General features: G+C 43.2%; 1 protein-coding gene across 1 annotated transcript; it reads left to right on the top strand.

Moving 5' to 3' along the window:
• Positions 1-346: 346 nt before the first annotated feature.
• Positions 347-19488, top strand: abhd17ab (abhydrolase domain containing 17A, depalmitoylase b). The gene is made up of 5 exons (XM_083647718.1): positions 347-1127; positions 1313-1683; positions 6644-6838; positions 10396-10575; positions 16660-19488. Exons 2-5 carry the CDS (start codon positions 1319-1321, stop codon positions 16883-16885), a joined length of 966 nt encoding a protein of 321 aa, XP_083503844.1. The 5' UTR covers positions 347-1127; positions 1313-1318; the 3' UTR covers positions 16886-19488.
• Positions 19489-21106: the final 1618 nt, after the last annotated feature.

Raw genomic sequence — 21106 nt, 5'->3', positions numbered from 1 at the left:
ATAATTTTATATATCAATCTTGCTCGCACACCCCCTGCCATACATTTTCATCTTGCTGCAACTTTTGTCACCCATGGTTTTCACCATTTGGCTGTAGAAAGAAAGAAAATGTTCTCACTGAGATAACAAGTTTTCCTTTTTTCTTCAATCTTTATTGAAAACAAAAACAAAATAACAAAAAACGATCTTATTCCTCTTTAAATAGTTCAAGTTTTCCTTAATTGTCCAATGGAAACTCCCTCACGTCACGTCCTGTCAGCTGTCACTTCCGGATGCGGTGAAACGGGAGAAGGGGAAATAATGGAAAATACCGCACGGGCACACGTACACGGATCAATTTAAATGACAGTCGCTATCCATAAAGTCAGCAGGAACGTCAGTGTCCTTCAGTGTGGATGGATTCAGGGATTCAATAGCGCGTATTATTTCTCTTTTCGGTCAATTTGAATGCTGTTAGACGTGTGTGTCCGTGAATGGAGGTTGTTGTTGTTTTTGGAGCAACCGTGTTTCTGTCTTCTTGCTAGCTTAAGCAGTGTAATGTTACTCAAATGTTACCGTAGCGTTAGCTGGTAACGTTAGGCGCAGGTACTTCCCCGGTCAAAACACGTAACTTTGAAACTAACGAACGTTGCACTTGTTATAATATCATTTATTCGTACAGTTAGCTACAAGGGTGAGCTTGTTTCTCAAGAACTGAAAAGTGTTCAGAGTTTGTTTTGGTCAGTTTCTCGAGACGTGCTGTCAACACAGCTGAAAAACAGGAGGAACCGCAGATTTCTTCAAGAAGCAATACGCTTTCCTTTTGGGGAACAGCAAATCATTTCTGAAACCACCGATCGACCTCTGAACCATCGGAAAAATGGATTTGACGTGGACTTCAAGAACAACTCGGAAAACAACCCACATAATTTCAAAATAACACTTCGCTGTCAGCCAGTAGGCTTCACTTCTTTAGCGTTAGCCTACTTCCCCCCCTCCTTTTGCTGACATTGTGACAACTGTCAGCATCCTGGTTTGTATTTGTCTAACTTTTTTTTTGAACTGAAAGAAGAAGGGAGGTTTTCCTTGTTCTATTTTTATTTCCAACATATTTGTGCCCTGGCTGAATAAGCTCCTCAGCTCAACAGGTAGGTACAGTAGGTCTTCATTTGCACTGATGTGTTGTTGAGTGATGTTATGTGCCAATCTTAATCGCACTGAGACACTCTACGCCTCCTTGTGCATCACATTGTAATAAGTCTGGCATTGTCTTAACACTGGGATCAATGTAGAGTCATTACCACAGTGACCCTCTTGTCCTATTCCTCCACAGTGAAGGATGAATGGCCTCTCTCTCAGTGAGCTCTGCTGCCTGTTCTGCTGCCCTCCCTGTCCCGGCCGCATTGCAGCCAAGCTGGCCTTCCTGCCCCCTGAGCCCACATATGCCCTCCTCCCGGACCTCGAGGCGGGCTCCGCGGCACCAGGGACAACGGGCACGTCGGGCCTGCGAACGCGGGGAGTGGCGGCGGTCGGGGGAAGCGGAGGTGCCAGTGCTGTGGAGAGCAAGTGGAAGCTCCACCTGACGGAGAGAGCAGAGTTTCAGTACTCCCAGAGGGAGCTGGACACCACAGAGGTGTTCCTCACCCGCTCCAGCCGGGGGAACAGAGTTGGCTGCATGTACATTCGCTGTGCCCCTAATGCCAGGTGGGTCGTTTGAAAGGTTATAGATATAATTGACGTGTACTAATTCATTGATTGTTCAGTGGTTCTCAAAGTGGGGTCCTTGAGGGGGTTCCAGGGGGGGTCCCCAGCAAAATGGGTAACAAAATATTTTCACTACAGTACACAACATCCATAATTTATTTTCACTAGAATTCCATCCATAAGTAACACAATGACAGAATGTATGACTATTTTGGTCATGGGTTTCATACACTTTCTGTAAAAACAAACAAACAAACAAACAAACAAACATCTAAACGTGTGATGACCCTCCCACTCTACTAGCTCTGTCTTGCATGAGTCTGGTGTTGGGGTTGGGCTGATTGGGTGCACCTGGGTCCGGTGCGCTCTCTCTCCCTCCTCACCGATGCAGCTTTTGTTTTGTTCAATGAGGTTTGCCTAGTTATTTTCCCCTAGTTTTAGGCCATGTCCACACGGAGACGAGTTAGGTGTATCCGCTAAAGTTTTTTCTCGTATGGACGTTTCGTCCAGATGGAACCAGCGTCCTGGGAGTATACGTTCTGGGAGAATACGCAAATTTTTGCCCTCCCCTCCCTTCATCGGATATTTCCCAGAAGGCTTAGCGGCGGCTAGGTTTTTACAATAACACAAACACAATCAGGCTAAACGTGTTAGATAGAAATAATATTTATTTTTAATACAACATGCAATTCTGGAATATTTGAATATTGGACAAAATGAAATATTCACCTTATTCTTTGCCCATACAAGGACGCTTCTGCATGACGTCATTTCGTAATCGTCTTTCCGGTTTTAAACACGGAAGTAGAGTACGCCTCCCGCAGTCATTTATACTTGCCAAAAAGCTGTTTTCAAGCTAAAAAAAAACCCAAACTGTTTTAAAGTTTTAATATTTGTCGGGTGAGAACGTAACATATATGTGACCAGTTTATCAGAATAACGCCTATTGGAAATCTTTAACGAGCAGGGAGCGCTGACTGTGCTGACACCGGTCGGACTAGCTATCTGTCAAACCCTACTGTAGTTAGGCTACTGGCACTGAGAAAACACTGTCAACATGCTTTTGTAACTAACGTTAAATGCCGACCGGGTACAGCCATCGGCTCCTCGCAGCAGTAACATTATGAACATGTAACTGAAGTTGGCTGCAGTGTAGCTTAATTCTGAATGTTGCCAAACTTCATTCATACTGACGTTTTATTTTGAAAATGGCCACCAACTAGCGCTGAACCGGAAGAACAAATACGTTGCGTCGAACGCAGAAGAGAGAAAAATTGGGCGTGGTGAATAAGGTGAATGTTGCACTGTGATGTCCACACTGTGATGTTCGCATTGTGATGTCCACTCGTGTCCACTCCAACAAGACTTTAGCTTACTTGACGCCACTTTTTCAATAAAAACACATTTATGCCATGAGTTTATATAAGTTTATATTTATATTGCATCATTTAACCTGTGCTGTGATGTGCAGGAGCGGCCAATACGCTGGGATGTGTTTGCAACATATGTCTAAAGATCATGGAAGTGGATATCAGGAACGTTAACATTCTATATTGTAGGCTACAGGGAGACCATCAGCCCCGCTGAACAGCTCTGCATTTGCCTGTATAGCTTTAATCATTTTATTCATCGACATGGCAAATCTCCCAGCAAAGCCAAGGGTTTAAGCTGCTCGCTACAGTGAGATACACATTATAGACTGTGCGCCCCTAGTGGTTGAATGCCATTATTGACGAGATTGTCTTATTCTCTGTTTTTGGTGTACTTTGTGGCAGCGTTACAGCGCCACTTACCGGCCCGGCATACCGGTATATACTACAGCGGTTTCAGTGGTATTCAGTGGTTTCATGTGGATACACACATTTCTTGAAACGATTCCGTGTTTATGGAAAACTTTTTAAACGGAAAAAAAAAAGATCGGTTCCGTCTGCGTGTGGACATGGCCTTAGTTAATAAATTATTGTTTTTTTTTGCTCAAGGGAGTAACAAATGGGGAGTCATACACCAAAGAAAAGGTAAAAACAATAATTTATGAACTAAAACTACAAGAAAATAACTAGACAACACACACACTACATTAAATGAACAGAACAAAAGGTGAGGAGGGAGAGAGACTGACTTCTTAAAGCCACCTCCAGTGTATTGTCATTTTTTTAAAGATTTCATGCGTTGCTGAGTCATGACCTGGCGTGTTGATTAACCTGCCTTTACCGATAGTCAGCGCACTTTGTATCATTAATAATCTCAGTAATATAAGCACATTGGCAGTGTTTACCTTCTCTATATTTTGCTCACAGAGATCTCCCATTTCCTCCTCTGGCAAAGCACTCATCCATTGTGACGCGTTTTACGTCACAACGTGTCACAACAGAGCTGCGGAAGTTCTGCTGGAGAGGCAGAATCTGCTTTTTTTTTTAAAGTATGCGCACACCCATGAGAAATGCATGAGAGCCTTAAAGAGCCTTAATGACTTACAGCTGGCGGGGGCGGAGTTTCTGCAGGAGGATTTTTCTCCTTGAGGTAAACCGAGAGAGAAGGTAAACACTGCCCATGTGCTTATATTACAGAGATTATATATGATACAAAAGTGGGTTGATTATCAGTAAAGCCATCCTTTAAGTTCGTTGGTGCAAATCAGATGACGTACTAGAACGTTTTCATAGAACATCAACTGACTGGAGGGGGGCTTTAAGCCCAATGAGTGCACCGGGCCCAGGTGCACTCAATCAGCCTAATGACTGAAACACCAGGCTCCTGCAAGGCAGGGCCAGAAGAGTTGGAGGGTCATCACAAAAGCTAAAATCTTATCACAAGGGGGACCCTGGGATAAAATTGGGGTCCGTGGTCTAATCTGTGTCAGTTTAGGGGTCCTTGATGTGAAAAAGTTTGAGAACCACTGCAGTATAGGCTACAACATGCCTTCCCTTTCCTATCTCTCCTTTATGTCAATGTCTCACACTTCCTCAGAGACTTCCTCCACACCTTCCTTTCTCATCTCCTCTGCATTAACTCTTGTCTTTTTTGCTCATGAGCCAGGTCTACGTCCTGTACAGCTGTCTCTCTGATGAGTCAGCTGTCTCAAAGTTGTGCCCTTCCTACTTTTTTTCATGGATCATTGTCATCTGTTTTGACCATTTCTTTCCTTGTCTAAAGCCCGTTCAAATTTTTTTTGTCAGTCATGATTTGCTGTGAGTTAGTATCACCGAGTTTACAGGCTGTGAATGGTAGTTGTTAGGAGTGGTGCCACTTGGCTTAAGTTTAACTCTTATTTTATGTGCCGACCGCTTCGATTATGGTCCCTATTCATTATGTTCAGACGCGGGGGTGGGCCAAATTCTTCCAGGTCGTGTTAACACTTCCGGCGGTCACGGCGCCAAATATGAAAGAACGTCATGAAGAAGGGAGTTGTTTTTGTAGCGGACAGTGCAGGGGGTAAAACAAAGAATGTAGCCTACTACTTTGAGCTCGGTACACAGCAAGCAAGCGGGTATCCACTGTTAGCCACGAGCACTTTCTTGTAAAACATACCTGGACTCCAACAAAGAAAGCTTCAGATAGTTTTCTCTCCTCCGAGCGCTCGAGCCACTGACGTCTATAAGCCCCGCAGACGTTAACGTAATTCCCTGGAATGCGAGACTTAACGAGCCAGTTACATGGCGTTGCATTCTTAGACATTGCTGTTTGCTTTTATTTTTGGCTAAATTATTAGTTAATTCAGAGTTAGATGATATTGGAGCAGCCAGCCATTTTCTTTTTCTTTTTCTTTTTAGCCGGAACTCGTCACACGACCACACAACCGGGTCAAATGGGAGTGGCTACATAAGGTGAATACCCTGCTGCACTGTGCTGCTGCTGCTGCTGCTGCTGCTGCTGACTAATTTACCAAAACAATGAAAAAGACATGGACAGGCTTGTGTTACAGACAGTCTATCTATCTTGTATGAATGCCTATCTAGTATTACACAAGAATTCATCCAAACTATATACATTATGGTCGTCTTTATTATATATCAGTAAAATGCCCAAGAGATCAACGTTGACCTATATGGGTCCACAAACCCAAACCACAGAGGCAGTAACTCAACCAATCTCTGTGTAGAAAAAAGGATCGGATTGCTCTGGAGACGGCAACATGCATTCATGAATAAAAGGCAAGGTCTATAATACCTCGGGCTTATAGTGGATACCCTGCTACTCCGGTTGTACAAAATGTCTAGAAGTAAGAGTCATTTGACATGACGCCATCTTGGTAAACCAATCCTCCAACACTCGCCAGTTCCAGTAAGAGATGTATTCGCACAGGATCTAAGTCAACGTGTTGTTTCTGTCTTTAACGACAGGTTGCTTTAATTCAGTGCTGTCAGAGTTATCCGGTCACACCCAAGGATGGGATAAATATCTCGAATTGACTTGTGTTTATCCTCCATTTTTAACATGCCAGATGCCACTGTTAAAAGTGGCCGTTAGTCCCATCTGCCACACCGTCATCATTCAGCCTCACTTTCCAGTATTCATACAGATCATATGGCGTTTGTACTCAAGCAAAGCCCAAGGCAAAGGTGTGAAGTTTCTCTAAGTGTTCTTGTGTGCTGGCCTTGGAGAAGAGTGTTCAGATGCATGGCTGTGAAGTATTTTCAGTGCACATGGTTGTCTATTGAGTGTGGGCCACAGGGAGACTGTAACAAACGTTTATCTGTGCATGTAAACAGATGGAGAGATATGTCTTGGTAACAGAGCTATAATACAAGATGTAGACCATCATGTATTGTGTCAGTGATTTGGGATACAGACAACGAGGATCCAAATACACAAACGGAAACGCTGTATAGTCTGTATGTGTCCTGTATTACCAACTATATAACTGAAGTCGCTGACAGGGATTGAAATCTTTGACTCTGTGTGTAACTCTATATTTGTTGGCCCGTGTACTAACCACCTTTGCTCTGTCTGTGTCTCTCAGATTTACAGTGCTTTTCTCCCATGGTAACGCAGTCGACCTGGGCCAGATGAGCAGCTTCTACATCGGCCTTGGGACTCGCATCAACTGCAACATCTTTTCCTACGACTACTCAGGCTACGGCGTCAGCACTGGCAAGCCGTCTGAGAAGAACCTCTACGCGGACATCGATGCCGCCTGGCACGCCCTGCGCACACGGTATGACATGATATATAATTAGCCTATACGTGCCATTCAGTGGATGGTTTATTATACAGCAGGGGTCCCCAATTACTTTTCACCAACGGCCACATTTAGCTGAGGGCCGAGGGCTGGGGGCCGAATGGAAAAATGTTGGACATGTGAAGCCAGATTTAGAGGAATAACTCATTTTAAATGAACAGTTGTGATATCATTATTCAGTCTTAACCACCAATATTTGATCCTTTTCTCACTCACTCCTATGTCATCACCTGCTCTCCCTGCAGGGCTTGAAATTAACTTTTTTGACCACCTGCCAATATGGCTGCTAGATTTTAAAGTTACCAGCCAATTAGAATTTCCACTAGCCAAAATGTTTTTCTTGAAATAAACGCGAATATGAGTGGGTTAATTTAAGCATAAGTATCAGTAAGTGGCCCGGGATTCTCAAAGCCTTTGTTGAGGGTCACACAAGAACAAAAATGCACTCTTGAAGCTAAATAAATCCAAAACCAATGAGTTAATTGTTAAATTTTTTACTTCAAACTTCCTCAATGTAGAACAGTAATTTCTTACACATGAGATTACTTTTAGCCTTTTAGTCATCAAGATTAGTGAAAAATATTCCATATTGCATATTGCTCTGGACCAGTGTTTGTTTAGAGGGGGAGGGGCTCATAGCCAGGTCAAAACGGAAAGCAGCGCAAAAATGTCTTGGCCATCTGGGACCCGTTCCTGGCCTACCTTGATGAGGTTAGGGGTGACAGCCTGACAGGTGACTCGCCTGGCTGGTTGCTCGTGGACCCCTTGCGTGGGATCCCTTGCACAATATCTCATAAGTACATAAGCACCTTAAGCGGCTTGTAGCACCACGCTGTAATATTGAATGTTGATAATGTTTGTTTTTGTTTTTGTTTTTTTATGTGTCCAAGCCTGTTTGTGTGTTTTGTTTGCGGACTGTTCTGAAAATTTTAAATAAAATATTGAAAAAAGAAGAAAAAAACGGAGAGCAGCGTGTATCTTGCATGCTGCGTTCAGATGCACTGTATATATATATTTTAATTCTAGCGTGGGCCAGAATCACGGTCCGCTATTTGGGGAACCCTGTTATACAGTGTCTTGCAGTGCTGTGAGGGGACACATTTTCACAATAACCCAGGAGGAAATCAAGCCTTTAATGCAGGGATACTCAACTTTCTTTGCCCGGGGGCCACTTTTGTAAAATGATAGGAGGCCAGGGGCCAGTTAATAAACAAACATTAATATACATTTTTCTGTAGCGGTGTCAGCCGGAGTTTAGTCTGACAATTTTGTGCACACAGAATAGTTAGTTAGGTTAGGGTTGTGAGATGAATATGTGAGATGTATATGTGCAGGTGAGAAGACAACTGATATGTGAGATGTATATGTGCAGGGGAGAAGACACAACTGATATGTGAGATGTATATGTGCAGGGGAGAAGACAACTGATATGTGAGATCTATATGTGCAGGGGAGAAGACACAACTGATCTGTGAGATGTATATGTGCAGGGGAGAAGACAACTGATATATGAGATGTATATGTGCAGGAGAGAAGACAACTGATATGTGAGATGTATATGTGCAGGGGAGAAGACACAACTGATATGTGAGATGTATATGTGCAGGGGAGAAGACAACTGATATATGAGATCTATATGTGCAGGGGAGAAGACACAACTGATATGTGAGATGTATATGTGCAGGGGAGAAGACAACTGATATGTGAGATGTATATGTGCAGGGGAGAAGACACAACTGATATGTGAGATGTATATGTGCAGGGGAGAAGACAACTGATATGTGAGATGTATATGTGCAGGGGAGAAGACACAACTGATATGTGAGATGTATATGTGCAGGGGAGAAGACACAACTGATATGTGAGATGTATATGTGCAGGGGAGAAGACACAACTGATATGTGAGATGTATATGTGCAGGGGAGAATAATGTGGGAAAAGAAAAGAGGATAGAGGGTGGCAGAGCGAGAAGATGGTGGTGGAGAGGAGGGCTATTAAAGTGGAGAAATGATTAAGAAACGACAGGTGGAAAGGGAGGGACTGGGCTGGACCTGGGAGGCAGTGAGCACAGTTATGGGAGACCGATGCAGTGGAAGAGAAAGACAGCGAGATGCTTGGATGAGAGAAGGGATGCAGGGGGTAAATGTCTCTCAAGGACATTGTCCCCGTGATAAAGTGTCTCATTAGTGCAAAGCGGCGCTGCCTTGTCGCAGCTGTTGCCCTGCTTCATATTTCTGTCAGTACTGCACTCAGCACTCAACAGAGCACTGCTCTGGTTAGCCTATATGAGATAGAACCTTATCTCTGTCTCTTTGCCAATGCTACTGTGTGTTTACACCAGGTACGGCATTAGCCCAGAGAATATCATCGTGTACTGTGTGTTTACACCAGGTACGGCATTAGCCCAGAGAATATCATCCTGTATTGTGTGTTTACACCAGGTACGGCATTAGCCCAGAGAATATGTAAGGGATAATGTATATTGAGGCGGTGATTACGGGGGAAATAATGACCGACAGGTGGATTGAGCCCGACGCGCCAGCGGAGGGCTTAATCGTACACCTGAAGGTCATTATTTCCCAGTAATCACCGCCTCAATATACATTATCCCGCTTAGAACACGGCCTACAACTAAATCATTCAATAATCTGACAAAAATAATTATTCAAATAGATTTTTTAATAGCGTTTTCAACGACAAAGCGGTTTCATTCGTAATTGGCACACAAGACACCACAGCTGCAACTGGTTGGCCTAATTAGTAGTGGTTGCTGACAAAAGGCTCTTATCAACTGATTAATCCAGGTGTGGCAGAGCAGCGGTCGGTTGTCGAGAAATAATGACCGGTGAATATTGTTGATTGACCAATCAGAATCGAGTATTCAAGAGAGCCGTGTTCTAACAGCCTGTATGTGTGTTTACACCAGGTACGGCATTAGCCCAGAGAATATCAGCCTGTATGTGTGTTTACACCAGGTACGGCATTAGCCCAGAGAATATCAGCCTGTATGTGTGTTTACACCAGGTACGGCATTAGCCCAGAGAATATCATCCTGTATGTGTGTTTACACCAGGTATGGCATTAGCCCAGAGAATATCATCCTGTATGTGTGTTTACACCAGGTACGGCATTAGCCCAGAGAATATCATCCTGTATTGTGTGTGTTTACACCAGGTATGGCATTAGCCCAGAGAATATCATCCTGTATTGTGTGTGTTTACACCAGGTATGGCATTAGCCCAGAGAATATCATCCTGTATGTGTGTTTACACCAGGTACGGCATTAGCCCAGAGAATATCATCCTGTATTGTGTGTGTTTACACCAGGTATGGCATTAGCCCAGAGAATATCATCCTGTATTGTGTGTGTTTACACCAGGTATGGCATTAGCCCAGAGAATATCATCCTGTATTGTGTGTGTTTACACCAGGTACGGCATTAGCCCAGAGAATATCATCCTGTATTGTGTGTTTACACCAGGTACGGCATTAGCCCAGAGAATATCATCCTGTATTGTGTGTGTTTACACCAGGTACGGCATTAGCCCAGAGAATATCATCCTGTATGGACAGAGCATTGGCACAGTGCCCACTGTGGACCTAGCCTCACGCTACGAGTGTGCCGCCGTGGTGCTTCACTCGCCCCTCACCTCCGGCATGAGAGTGGCCTTCCCCGACACAAAGAAGACCTACTGCTTCGACGCCTTCCCCAAGTGAGTGTCTGACTGCTGGAGATGCTTTTCTCTCCTTCTGTCTCTTTGTATCTCTCCATCACACTTGTCACGCTTATTCTTTTTCTTAGCCTCATGTATAAAAGGGATGTTTGACACTCGTGTTCTCATGACAATACGGTAACTGGAGGACTTAGTTTGGTTTTAGCTTTTGATATATTGCACAAAACTGGACAGGCAAGATAACTTTCTGATTTGAAAGGCAGCTGGATTTGAGATCATGCAATCACAATCACACAACAAATCCATCTTGCCACGCTTCAATCTATTGGTTTGAATCCGAACCACCAGTGGTTTGCAACCAAACAGCGTCCTAGGAGGCAGCTATGGGCGGGATTTAGGTGTGACGACAGCAACAAGCGAGCCTGTGATAGACAGATGCTTCATCCAATCACCTGCCAGGTATTTTTTGAAAGTACCTGCCATTTTAAACGGTTTAACGAGCGACTCCTTCCCAGATGGCACAAGAACAAACCATCTGCGCCAGCAGCGTCAGGTTAGCACAGAAGCACATCTAAATCATACAGTATGTGTGTGTCACCTTCTATCGAGTGTATGTTCCTCATTCACTCATGAGAATATCAGCTATAATTACTGTCATATCAACCTGGGAATTAGGGGGGGTAGATTTGACATTGGTTTATTTGTAACAATGTTGCTACCACTGTCAACCAACTTATGTCTAATGCTCTACACCAGTGATACTCAACTTGCGGCCCGTGGGCCACATGCGGCCCGCGGGCGCCCCCCCCTGTGTGGCCCGCGATGGAATTGCAAAAAAAACAGTGTACAGTGTTTTACAGTGTACCTGAACGCAACCTGCAAGATACCCGCTGAATAAGTGTCCAAATGTCAAGTCTGAATGTATTGTTTTTGGTTCACAGTTTAAATTAAGGAACAAACCCAGTCTCTCGGTAGAATGTAATGGTGTCATTTTACAGGACAAGGATTGTGTAACGTATCTAGGAAGTCAACTTGATCAGTGTATGAAGAGTGAAGCCATGGCCCTCTCCGTCACGGGTAAAATTCATGCAAAGACTAAATATTTAGCAAGAATATCCAAGTTCCTGGACATGAAGACAATGAGGACTTTAGCTACGTCCTTAATTCAATGCCACTATGACTACACCTGTTTATACTGGTACAGTGGCATAACAAAACAATCAAAAGACAAACTCCAAAAAAGCCCAAAACAAACTCATGAGGGTCATCCTTGGCCTCAGCCCAAGAACGCACATTGGCCCATCCCACTTCAAAGAGTTGAATTGGCTCCCAGTTGAAAACAGAGTCCAACAGCTGAAACTTGTCATGGTTTATCAAATATTACATGACCGTTGCCCCAACTATTTCAACAAGTACTTCCAATATGTCCGGGACATCCATAGCCGGAACATGAGCCAGTGTAGCAGATCTGAAATTGCCTACCGTAAATTCCGGACTATAAGCCGCGTCTTTTTTCCCGTTTTTTGGCCTTTTTTGGCCCCTGCGGCTTATATAACGGTGCGGCTTATCTATGGATTTTTTCAGAAAAAAAACAAAAAAAAACAGAATTCTCTCTTCTTTAGCACTCTTTCTAACTATAAATCCACTTCTGTTTTAATTTCCTCTCTTGCCCTCTTTTCACCACACTGTATGACACTGTATGACACTGTGTGCACTGTAAAAAAGAAACACAGGTGGTGTTGTGTTATGTTGTTTTGTTGAAATGTTAATAAATGGGAGCTTCCTCAAACAGCCATCTCTTTCCCGACAATCCCCTCTGTGCATGAACCCTTACATATGGTAATTAAACATTAAAACACAAAAAAAAAAAAAAAACCCATTAAAACATATATAGGCTTATAGTCCGGTGCGGCTTATAGTCCGGAATTTACGGTAATTTGAAGAGCAAAGTAGGAAGAAGCACGTTCCTCTATTCTGGGGAAGAAGAGTGGAACAAAATCCCCAACGAAATCAGGCTAGCCAATTCCCTGAATGGTTTTAAAAACCTTTTGAAAAAATTCTTGATGAGTAAACTAGGTTAAAATACGAATAGAGTCCCCCGTTGTTTTATGGTATGTGTTTTAATTTCTAGTTCCTTTTATTGTTTTATTGTTTCTATCGTTTTATGGTATGTTTGTTTTAATCTCAAGTTCCGTTTATCCCTTGTCTGATTTGTATTGTTTTATCTGATACTCTTATATTACTGTATGTCATGTTCTTAAAGATCAGGGACCATGATGGAAATAAGTGTACACACTTTTCATGTTATCCCTTGGATATATATGTCTGCATTATCCAAAATAAAATTAATTAATTCATTCATTCATGTCATTCTGGCCAATACTCTGTTATAGCATTTCAGTCTGGAATATGGCTTATCTTTCAATAATCTATGATTTAGCTGCTAAATTGTCAAATACCGCCGTCTGCTCGCTACCCAGGCACTTATGTATGTACTTAACCTAACTAACTTAACCTAACTAACTATCCGGTGTGCACAACATTGCCAGACTAAACTCCGGCTGACACCCCAAAAACCTACAATCCGCTACAGAAAAATGTATATTGTTTGTTTATTAACTGGCCCCTGGCCTTCTATCATTTCACGAAAGTGGCCCCCGGGCAAAGCAAGTTGAGTATCCCTGCTCTACACTGACTGCATCTGTATTAAAACATAAAAAAGAATTTGAAAAGAAAGAACAAATATTAAATATTTTGACATGATGTCATCAGATTTCGTCATAATTCCAGGTATGATCAACAGGCTATGAAGTAGTATTACAGAATATGGGTGGCTGATGTAAACTCCCCAACAAAGCTAAAGGGCAGTAACAGCATAAGACCAAGAGAATATGTCTTCATGATTAACCTTCATTATCTCTTGTGCTGACAAAAGTATTCTTGGTTCTTAACTTGGTTCTTGACCGTACATAATGAGGGCATCTGGGTAGTGTAGCCAGCTGTAGATTCCCTGCCTACCAACATGAGGGTCGCAGCTTCATGCCCTGTGTTGCCTCCGGCTTGGTCAGGCCTCCATAAAGACACAATTGGCCGTGTCTGTGGGTGGGAAGCCAGATTAAGGCTATTGGCCCATTTCCACCGCCGGTATCAGCGCGGCCCCGCCCAGCTCGTCTCGCTTTTTTGTCTCATTCCACCGATCAAAAACGTGGACAGCCCGGGTTGAGTCGTGCTAGTTTTGGTCCCTGCTTTGTTGAGGTTCCAGCGCTGTGGACCCGGTACCATACCGTGACGTGAAAACACTGTAGACGACTGATTGGTCAGGCAGAATCGTGTTTACTCTATCTACTGACTGTCAATGCTGCATACCAGTTTAGTGGGGCTTACCTTCTCTTCTGTTATGTTATTTCCATCAGTCTTTAGTGTTGCTGCCTTCGGCTCTGGTGAAATAAAATCGATCTCCTTACTCGGCTTTAACATGGCGGTGGTTTTCAATTGTTTTGAGAGAGAAACAGTCCGCTCCTCAGGAAGCCCTTGTAGTTGTGTGCAGCGTCGGCTCCGCTAGGCCGCAGGCGGGGGTTTAGTGAAGCCGCGGTCTTGCCTGGTGAGAGGCCGCCGGGGTAGAGGCTTCACTTCTCCCCGTAGCGCAACCCCCGTCCCTCGCGCAGCGCATGCATGTGAGTTTGAGTAACAACAAAGTGATATCCATTCTCCTGGCCGATTGTCACATTTGCCCATGTACACTGTAGGTCATTTAGAGGCACCAGTATTTCATAAACAGTTTAAAAGTCCTGTGTATGGATTTAATTTTAACGTTATATGTTATAGCCTACTTCGGCTATGGGCGGAGGGCAGATATGCAGTCGCTATGATGACCAGGTGTGGGCGGAGGCGAGTAAACTTGCTATGGAAACAGAGTCTATATCAAGTAGAGCCGAGTAAGACCAGGTCGAGAAAAGCTGTACTGTGCTGTTATATGTGGTGGAAATGAGTCGCTGCACTAGTGCCTCCTCTGATCGTTCGGGGCACCTGTTCAGAGGGGAGGGGAGGGGAACTGGGGGGAATAGCGTGATCCTCCCATGCGCTATGTCCTGCCGGTGAAAGAAGAAGAAAATGATAAAAAAGTAGTAGATAATGCATATTGTTTTGTATGGGTCTAATTTCCGCTTAAATGAAAGTCCAAACTTCATGATGAAAAAACCTTTGTAGGGCATAATAATAAGCTGTCCCTATGTAATGTGTTGTACGCTGTGTTTTTAATCCCTAGCTGCAAAAAACTAGTGGGCCAACAAAGATAAAGACAAGAGCGATATTGTCATTAGTAATAGTGAGAGACCATCCCTGTTGTACGTCTTGTCACTTAAGTCTCAGAAGCACTGCCAAAGTGTATAGCAGCCAATGCCAGCCTTAACACAGAGTCTGGTCCCAGACGGTACCAGTGGGTGAGGAGACGAGGTGGCGGGGACCAGGGAATGCCTCGCTGTGTGCAGTGAGCTGTGAGAAAGCCTCCAGTGTTCTCCTGCTCTGCGGGATCAGAGAGCGCGTGCCAGCCTACTGTCCAGCTGGCTTCCCCCATATCTCCATCTCTTCTTCTCTTTCCATTTGTCACTCTCTACTGCAGCACTATTTCTAGGTTATTCTGTTCTAAATCTCTCAGTATTCACTGCATTTGCAATGGTATTGGGATGTCTTATAACTTTAAGAGTAACCCACGGTGTGCTTTACTTTCATGTCAGCAAATATTTTGTCAAATTAGGTGCCAGTTACTGTCCCCAAACTAATTAGATAGATAGATTGATTGATTGATCGATCCCCGATGGGAAATTCCAGTGTTGTAGCAGCAATTTGCATAAATTACAAAAAACACACAACATAAATACGCACATGATAACATAGGTGAAAAATGGAATTACATTATTATATATATGCAAAAACTACAATAATAATAATAATCTCAAGAAAGATTTTTGATTAGCATCAAAATATGTTGGCATGGTCGAAGAAAATCCGGATAATAACGCTCCTAGCAGCTTGCGAAAAGAATGCTGTGCAGTGCTGTTGGACTTACAACAAAGTAAGAACTGGATATAGCAGTCGCTAAGATTTGCATAATAAAGGTGCGCGGCCGGGAGCCTCAGCTTTGAGTTCCGGTGACAGGTATTGAAACGAGCTTGCCTCGAGACGAGGTTATTTATTTATTTGTTATTTTTACCAGTGGATTCCCAGATTGTAACTCTACTATTATTATCTAAGGGAAGTAGGAGGAAATCCCTAATCCAGGCTTTGAGCTCCTGCTTTAGAATATTAATCGTAACATATTATATTGCTATTAATGTAGACTTTAAATACAAAATGTGCATTGTGCATTTAGAGGAGTCTCCTCTCCCGGCACAGAGGTGAGTGATTGTAGAAGATGGCTATTATGGTGGGCTGGAATGAGCTTGTGTAACGGTCCTTAATGCAGGGGAGCTGAAGGAGCCTGTGTCTAAAGACACTTCTGTTGTGTGGGGTGTGTAGTGTTGTCCATTATGTTGAGCATCTTATGCAACATCCTTCTCTCCACAACCAACTCGAGGGGCTCCCCGAGTAGTCCCCAGCCAGCACAGAGCCAGCTCTCTTTATCAGTTTGTTCAGAGTCACCGGCTCTGATGCTGCTGCCCCAACAGACAGCTGCAAAGAAATTGCACTTGCCTCAACAAGACAGATATGCAACATCTTGCTGTACACATTGAAGGACCTAAGCTTCCTCAATAAGTAGAGTCTGCTCTGTCCCTTCCTGTAGACAGTCTGTGTTGCGTCTCCAGTCCAGTGTTTTGTCGTTGAACGCCCAGGTATTTTATTTGTAACCCTCCTCCACCTCTTCTCCCAGGATGGAAACTGTTGCGATCGCTGCCGACTGCTTTCAAAGCTCTCGAAAGCAGTAGAACTTGCGGTTATCAGGAAGTGTCATTACTTTGATAAGCTTGTTGATAAGCTTGTTTTAGGAATGTCCCACTGCTAAATGTTTGTCTCTTTTCTCTGCTTCTCCATTGCTCCCTGCCTCAAAAGACATTTTTGACATGTGATGTCACTTACTGTAGCTCATGACTTCCTTTATCTCCTCCATGCCCTCTCTTTCCCTCTCAGCATTGAGAAGGTGTCCAAAATCACGTCTCCGGTGCTGATCATCCACGGAACGGAGGACGAGGTGATTGACTTCTCCCACGGCCTGGCCCTCTTCGAGCGCTGCCCCAAGGCGGTGGAGCCTCTCTGGGTGGAGGGAGCGGGACACAACGACATCGAACTGTACAGCCAGTATCTGGAGCGCCTGCGCCGCTTCATAGGACAGGAGCTGGCAGCGCAGCACGCCTGACCACCATCAACGCCACCATCACCATCTCCCCTGGTCCTCTTCTCTTGTCTACGATGAAAAATGACTCCAAGAGCCGTCACAGCGCGCCCCACAGCCAACTACTGGTTCCTGTTCCAGCTGAAATTTCATATTATCTTTGCTCCTCCCCACATCACACCTGTATCCCAGTATTGGAGTGGGAATGGCTCTGCTCAAGAATGACAGAAGTTGAAGGGACTCAAAAGGAGTGGGGCTCCATCTACTCTATTTTAGCGACATATCTGAAAACATGTAGCCGTTTGTTTTGTTTTCATTTTATTCTTGTTTGTGTCTCACACCTGTAGATCATGTCAGGGATGCCTCTGTTTCCTTCAACGTCGGGAGCAGTGCAAGAACACTAAAATGACATAGCACTGTCAGTACATTACACAGGCCTTGGTTTTCTACCTCTAGCCTGTTTTTAATGTCCTGTCTCTAAAACTGTCCATTTAAAAGCCCTCTTACTTATTTCCAGTGCATATTTAGGGGGAAATTCTGACCATTGAGGAAGTGAGTGAAAAACTCTTCATCTTTGATACTTCTTACAGTAGACCCAGGCTGTTGACAAATGTTGAGAATATGTTTTCTAATTTAAATGACTGAATGTTATTTTCACATTCTGATCGGACTTGACTAATTCATCCGCACTGCCACCAACTAACACACGCACAGATGTTTAGTTACAATACTGCACAATTGTCCCTCCTTTTCCTTGTTTACAGAAAAGTAGTTTTAACTGCTCCATCAAAGAGCATTATTGAGAGAGGAGCATTACTCCATCAAAGAGCATTACTGTGCTGAGCTGTTATGAGGCACTAATACTTTGGCATTGAAAATGGATGAATGGATCATGATTGTCGTCCAATATGATGACATTTTTCAGCCACTATACTGAGCTAATCAGTCAGCTAAAACTGCATTCTGCTTGACAGCATATACGCTACATGTGATCACAGAATTTCTCTTTGAATCTGTTCCTTCTCTCACTTTCTGGTTTACAATCTTTACGACTACTTATGATATTCGTCTGTCAATACATAGTTCTCAGCATTGACCAGGAACTCTGAGGCTTGGATGATTATCAGGGTCCATTTGAATTTAAAAGGCGATAAGAGCAAGTAGTTCTACATGATTGTGAAGTATTTTTACTAATTTTGGACATATCTTAACATGGATAGCTTCTTTATGACACTTTTAAAGTCTGGTTGAACATTGTTTTTGCTACACAGCACTGAGTACCAGAGTGCTGTATAGTACAATACCTTTATAGCTGCTGGTCTGATTTGTGACAACTGAAAACTCTAGGTCGACCCTGTTGTATTGCACTTGTGATTTTTTTTTTTTTTTTGCTCTAATCATTTGGGGGAAATATCACTTTAATCAACGTAATTTGTCCTGTTCTGTGGGGGGTGCAGGCTATGTTTTCTGTTCCGACATTATGATCAATATACAAAGTGAACTGATACAAAGGTTGCCAGTTGGCTGCCCTATTTGTTTTATTTTGGGTTGGCAGATGAATCCGACGTCCTTCCTTTTTACGGCACATTTCAGACACACTCCCCCATTTGTGACTAACCCATCACTTCTGGCTAATGGTTTCCTAGTTATCAGTTGATGAAAAAACATATTGCTAAGCAGACATAAGGTGCACTGCAAAAAAAATATTTTTATGGCAGGAAATTGAAAGATGCAACACTCAGACACGTCTGTTACACGTGTAACAGACACGTTACAATGACAAATGGTTGATGTTTCGGTCACATGCAGCCTTCTTCAGAATGCCATCATGTGCAGATGAAATGGAGTATAATTTTAACATCAGATCAGGTATTGAGTGTTGCACCCTTCAACTCACTATTCCTAGTTATCACTCAGTCTTAGTGATTATTTTGGAGTAAAGTTTAAACTCTATTTCTATTTGGTTTATTTGTTTTCGAGGAGAGGGTAGGATTGTCAGGCTTACTACTTGTATATGAACCAAAGTGTAACAATTTTTTTAGTGTTTTACCGAGTGTACCTGCTGTTTATATTGGTATCTTCAGAACCAAAGACAAAAAAAAATAAACTGTCCTTTGATTGACTTTTTATTTATCCAGTTGGTTTGGTGTCTTTCCATTACATATGGTGTATTTGGATACAACAAAATCAAACATACATTTGTCAGATTGCTCCTGAAACAAATTCTCAGACCAATCTGCATTTGATTGTCATTTCTGTCTTCACATGGAGGAACAGATTTTGAATAGCATTAAGAAGCCATGTTGTGGGCAGGTTATTTAAAAGCTGTTTAGAGATACTGCAGAGCCTTGTTGAATTTACTCTATTTTGATGCTTATTTGCGAAGGAGTATAAGCAATACAACAAAGTATGCGTGTTGGGGTATGTTGAGATTAACTTGTGTGGGTGCACAAAGAACTGACAGAAGCTTCAAGCAGACGTGTGAAAAGTTTTTGTGGAAAAAGAAACATCAATGTATTTTATTACTCAAATGTATGGATCAATATGGGCTTTATGTTTTGGTGAGGATTAGGGTAACGCAGCTGTGGATGTGTGTGTGTGTGTGTGTGTGTGTGTGTGTGTCTTGTTATCCACTTTATTATTTCATTATTTTTAGCTTTAAAGATATTGTCTTTTTCCAAGAATTTAAGAGAGAATAGAAATAAAAGGTAATCACTTGATAATAAAATATGGTTCTCTCCCTCTTTTTAAATGCCTTTTCTCCCTCTAGTTCTCTTTATTTGTGCTCTCTGCCAGACTGCCTATTCTCAAGGAATCGAGGTCAAGTGTGTCCCATTCAGGCCCCATTTTCCACTCACTGCAGTTCTGGCACCCAGTGAATAAAGATCTGCCACTAGTGAAAGACCAGGCTGACCGCTGCACTCGGCAGATCCTATTGACTCGTGGGCAACCATGAGAAAGACTTAGGAATTGGCTGATGGGAGTCCAAGGGATTGAATGAGACCGTTTGATTGGCTGGCGTCCCCCCCCCCCCCCCTAAATGGTGGGGGGAGGGGCAGCAGATGGGCCTAGTTATTATCTGTGCCAAAAAAGGTTCAAATGATCTGTTTTAATTATACCAATACAAGGCCTCTAGTCTGTCCCAACCTCCCCTCACTGTCTGCCACCATGTAGAGATGAAACGGACAGATGGATCTTAAGCTCTGCCGCCCACCCCCACCCCCGAACACACACAGACACACACTTCTCCCATCTCTTTATGGACGACATAAACAGTCTGGTGTCCCACTCAAATGCTCTTATAGATTAAGCAACCCCCCCCCCCCCCCCCCCCCCCGCACAAGGCAACCATCACCCCTCTACACATATGCACTTCTTTAAATTAACACGGCATTGAGGGGGGGAAACTTTTATATTGGCCTGTATCAAAGGACTGAATACATTGGGGTCATGCATGGAAACATGAATTAATCTTACAAGGAAAGACTGATTACAGGATTAATTCAAGCTTTTTCTGAATGTGGGAATTGTAGTTGGTGAAAATTCATTGTCCCATTTTGAGAGTCCACTATAATCCCTGCTAAGCAACACATTTCCATCACTAATGTCAATGAATGCCTATCCCCGTCCCTATCAGATGCTGCATTTTATGGTCTTTAGCCTACAAGTGGACGAGCCGAGGAAAGGGCGCTAGGAAGGGACGGCGCTACACCGGGGCAAGGGGGGGCTATAGCCCCCTCACAAATCTGCCAAGCCTTAGTTAAACCCCCTCAAGCATTTTTGTATCTTTTTTATTTTTAAATAAACAAAGTGTTTTTTGGGGGCATTTCTGCCTTTATTTAGATAGGACAGACATTAGCTTTCTGAAACACGTGACAGTATTTGGGCTGTCAAAACAGCGCAGTTGCACCAGACTAGCAACCGAAATACCACAATTTACTTTTAGAATAAAATGCTTCTCATCTTTGGAAAAATAAATAAAGCATTTCAACGAATGAAATGGAAAATCAAAATACTTGTTGTGATGTTAAAATTACATATGGCGTGAAACTGTGGCTGTAAAGCATTACTCAAGGTTAGTTAAGGTTAAGGATTTTATTTTGAAAGCCATAAGCGGAAGACCTATACTTTTATGTTCTGGCTGCCTGGTCCCTGGCCTTGACCAATTTGAAGCTTACCTCAAGAGACGCTTGTTTTCTGGTGGCCGTGGCATATTCCGTCATTTTGGTTCCATTGGACCCAATG

Source organism: Poromitra crassiceps (genome assembly GCF_964638095.1).
Source record: "Poromitra crassiceps genome assembly, chromosome: 12".
Taxonomy (NCBI): domain Eukaryota; kingdom Metazoa; phylum Chordata; class Actinopteri; order Beryciformes; family Melamphaidae; genus Poromitra; species Poromitra crassiceps.
The sequence above is the reverse complement of the archived record's forward strand: the minus strand, read 5'-3'. Positions and strand labels throughout refer to the sequence as shown.

Excerpts from the sequence above, each read along its gene's own strand:
- abhd17ab (XM_083647718.1), top strand. The coding sequence starts at position 1,319 with ATGAATGGCCTCTCTCTCAGTGAGCTCTGCTGCCTGTTCTGCTGCCCT. Across the intron at positions 6,839-10,395 it reads TGGCACGCCCTGCGCACACG|GTACGGCATTAGCCCAGAGA; the intron begins GTATGACATGAT and ends TGTTTACACCAG. Across the intron at positions 10,576-16,659 it reads TGCTTCGACGCCTTCCCCAA|CATTGAGAAGGTGTCCAAAA; the intron begins GTGAGTGTCTGA and ends TTTCCCTCTCAG.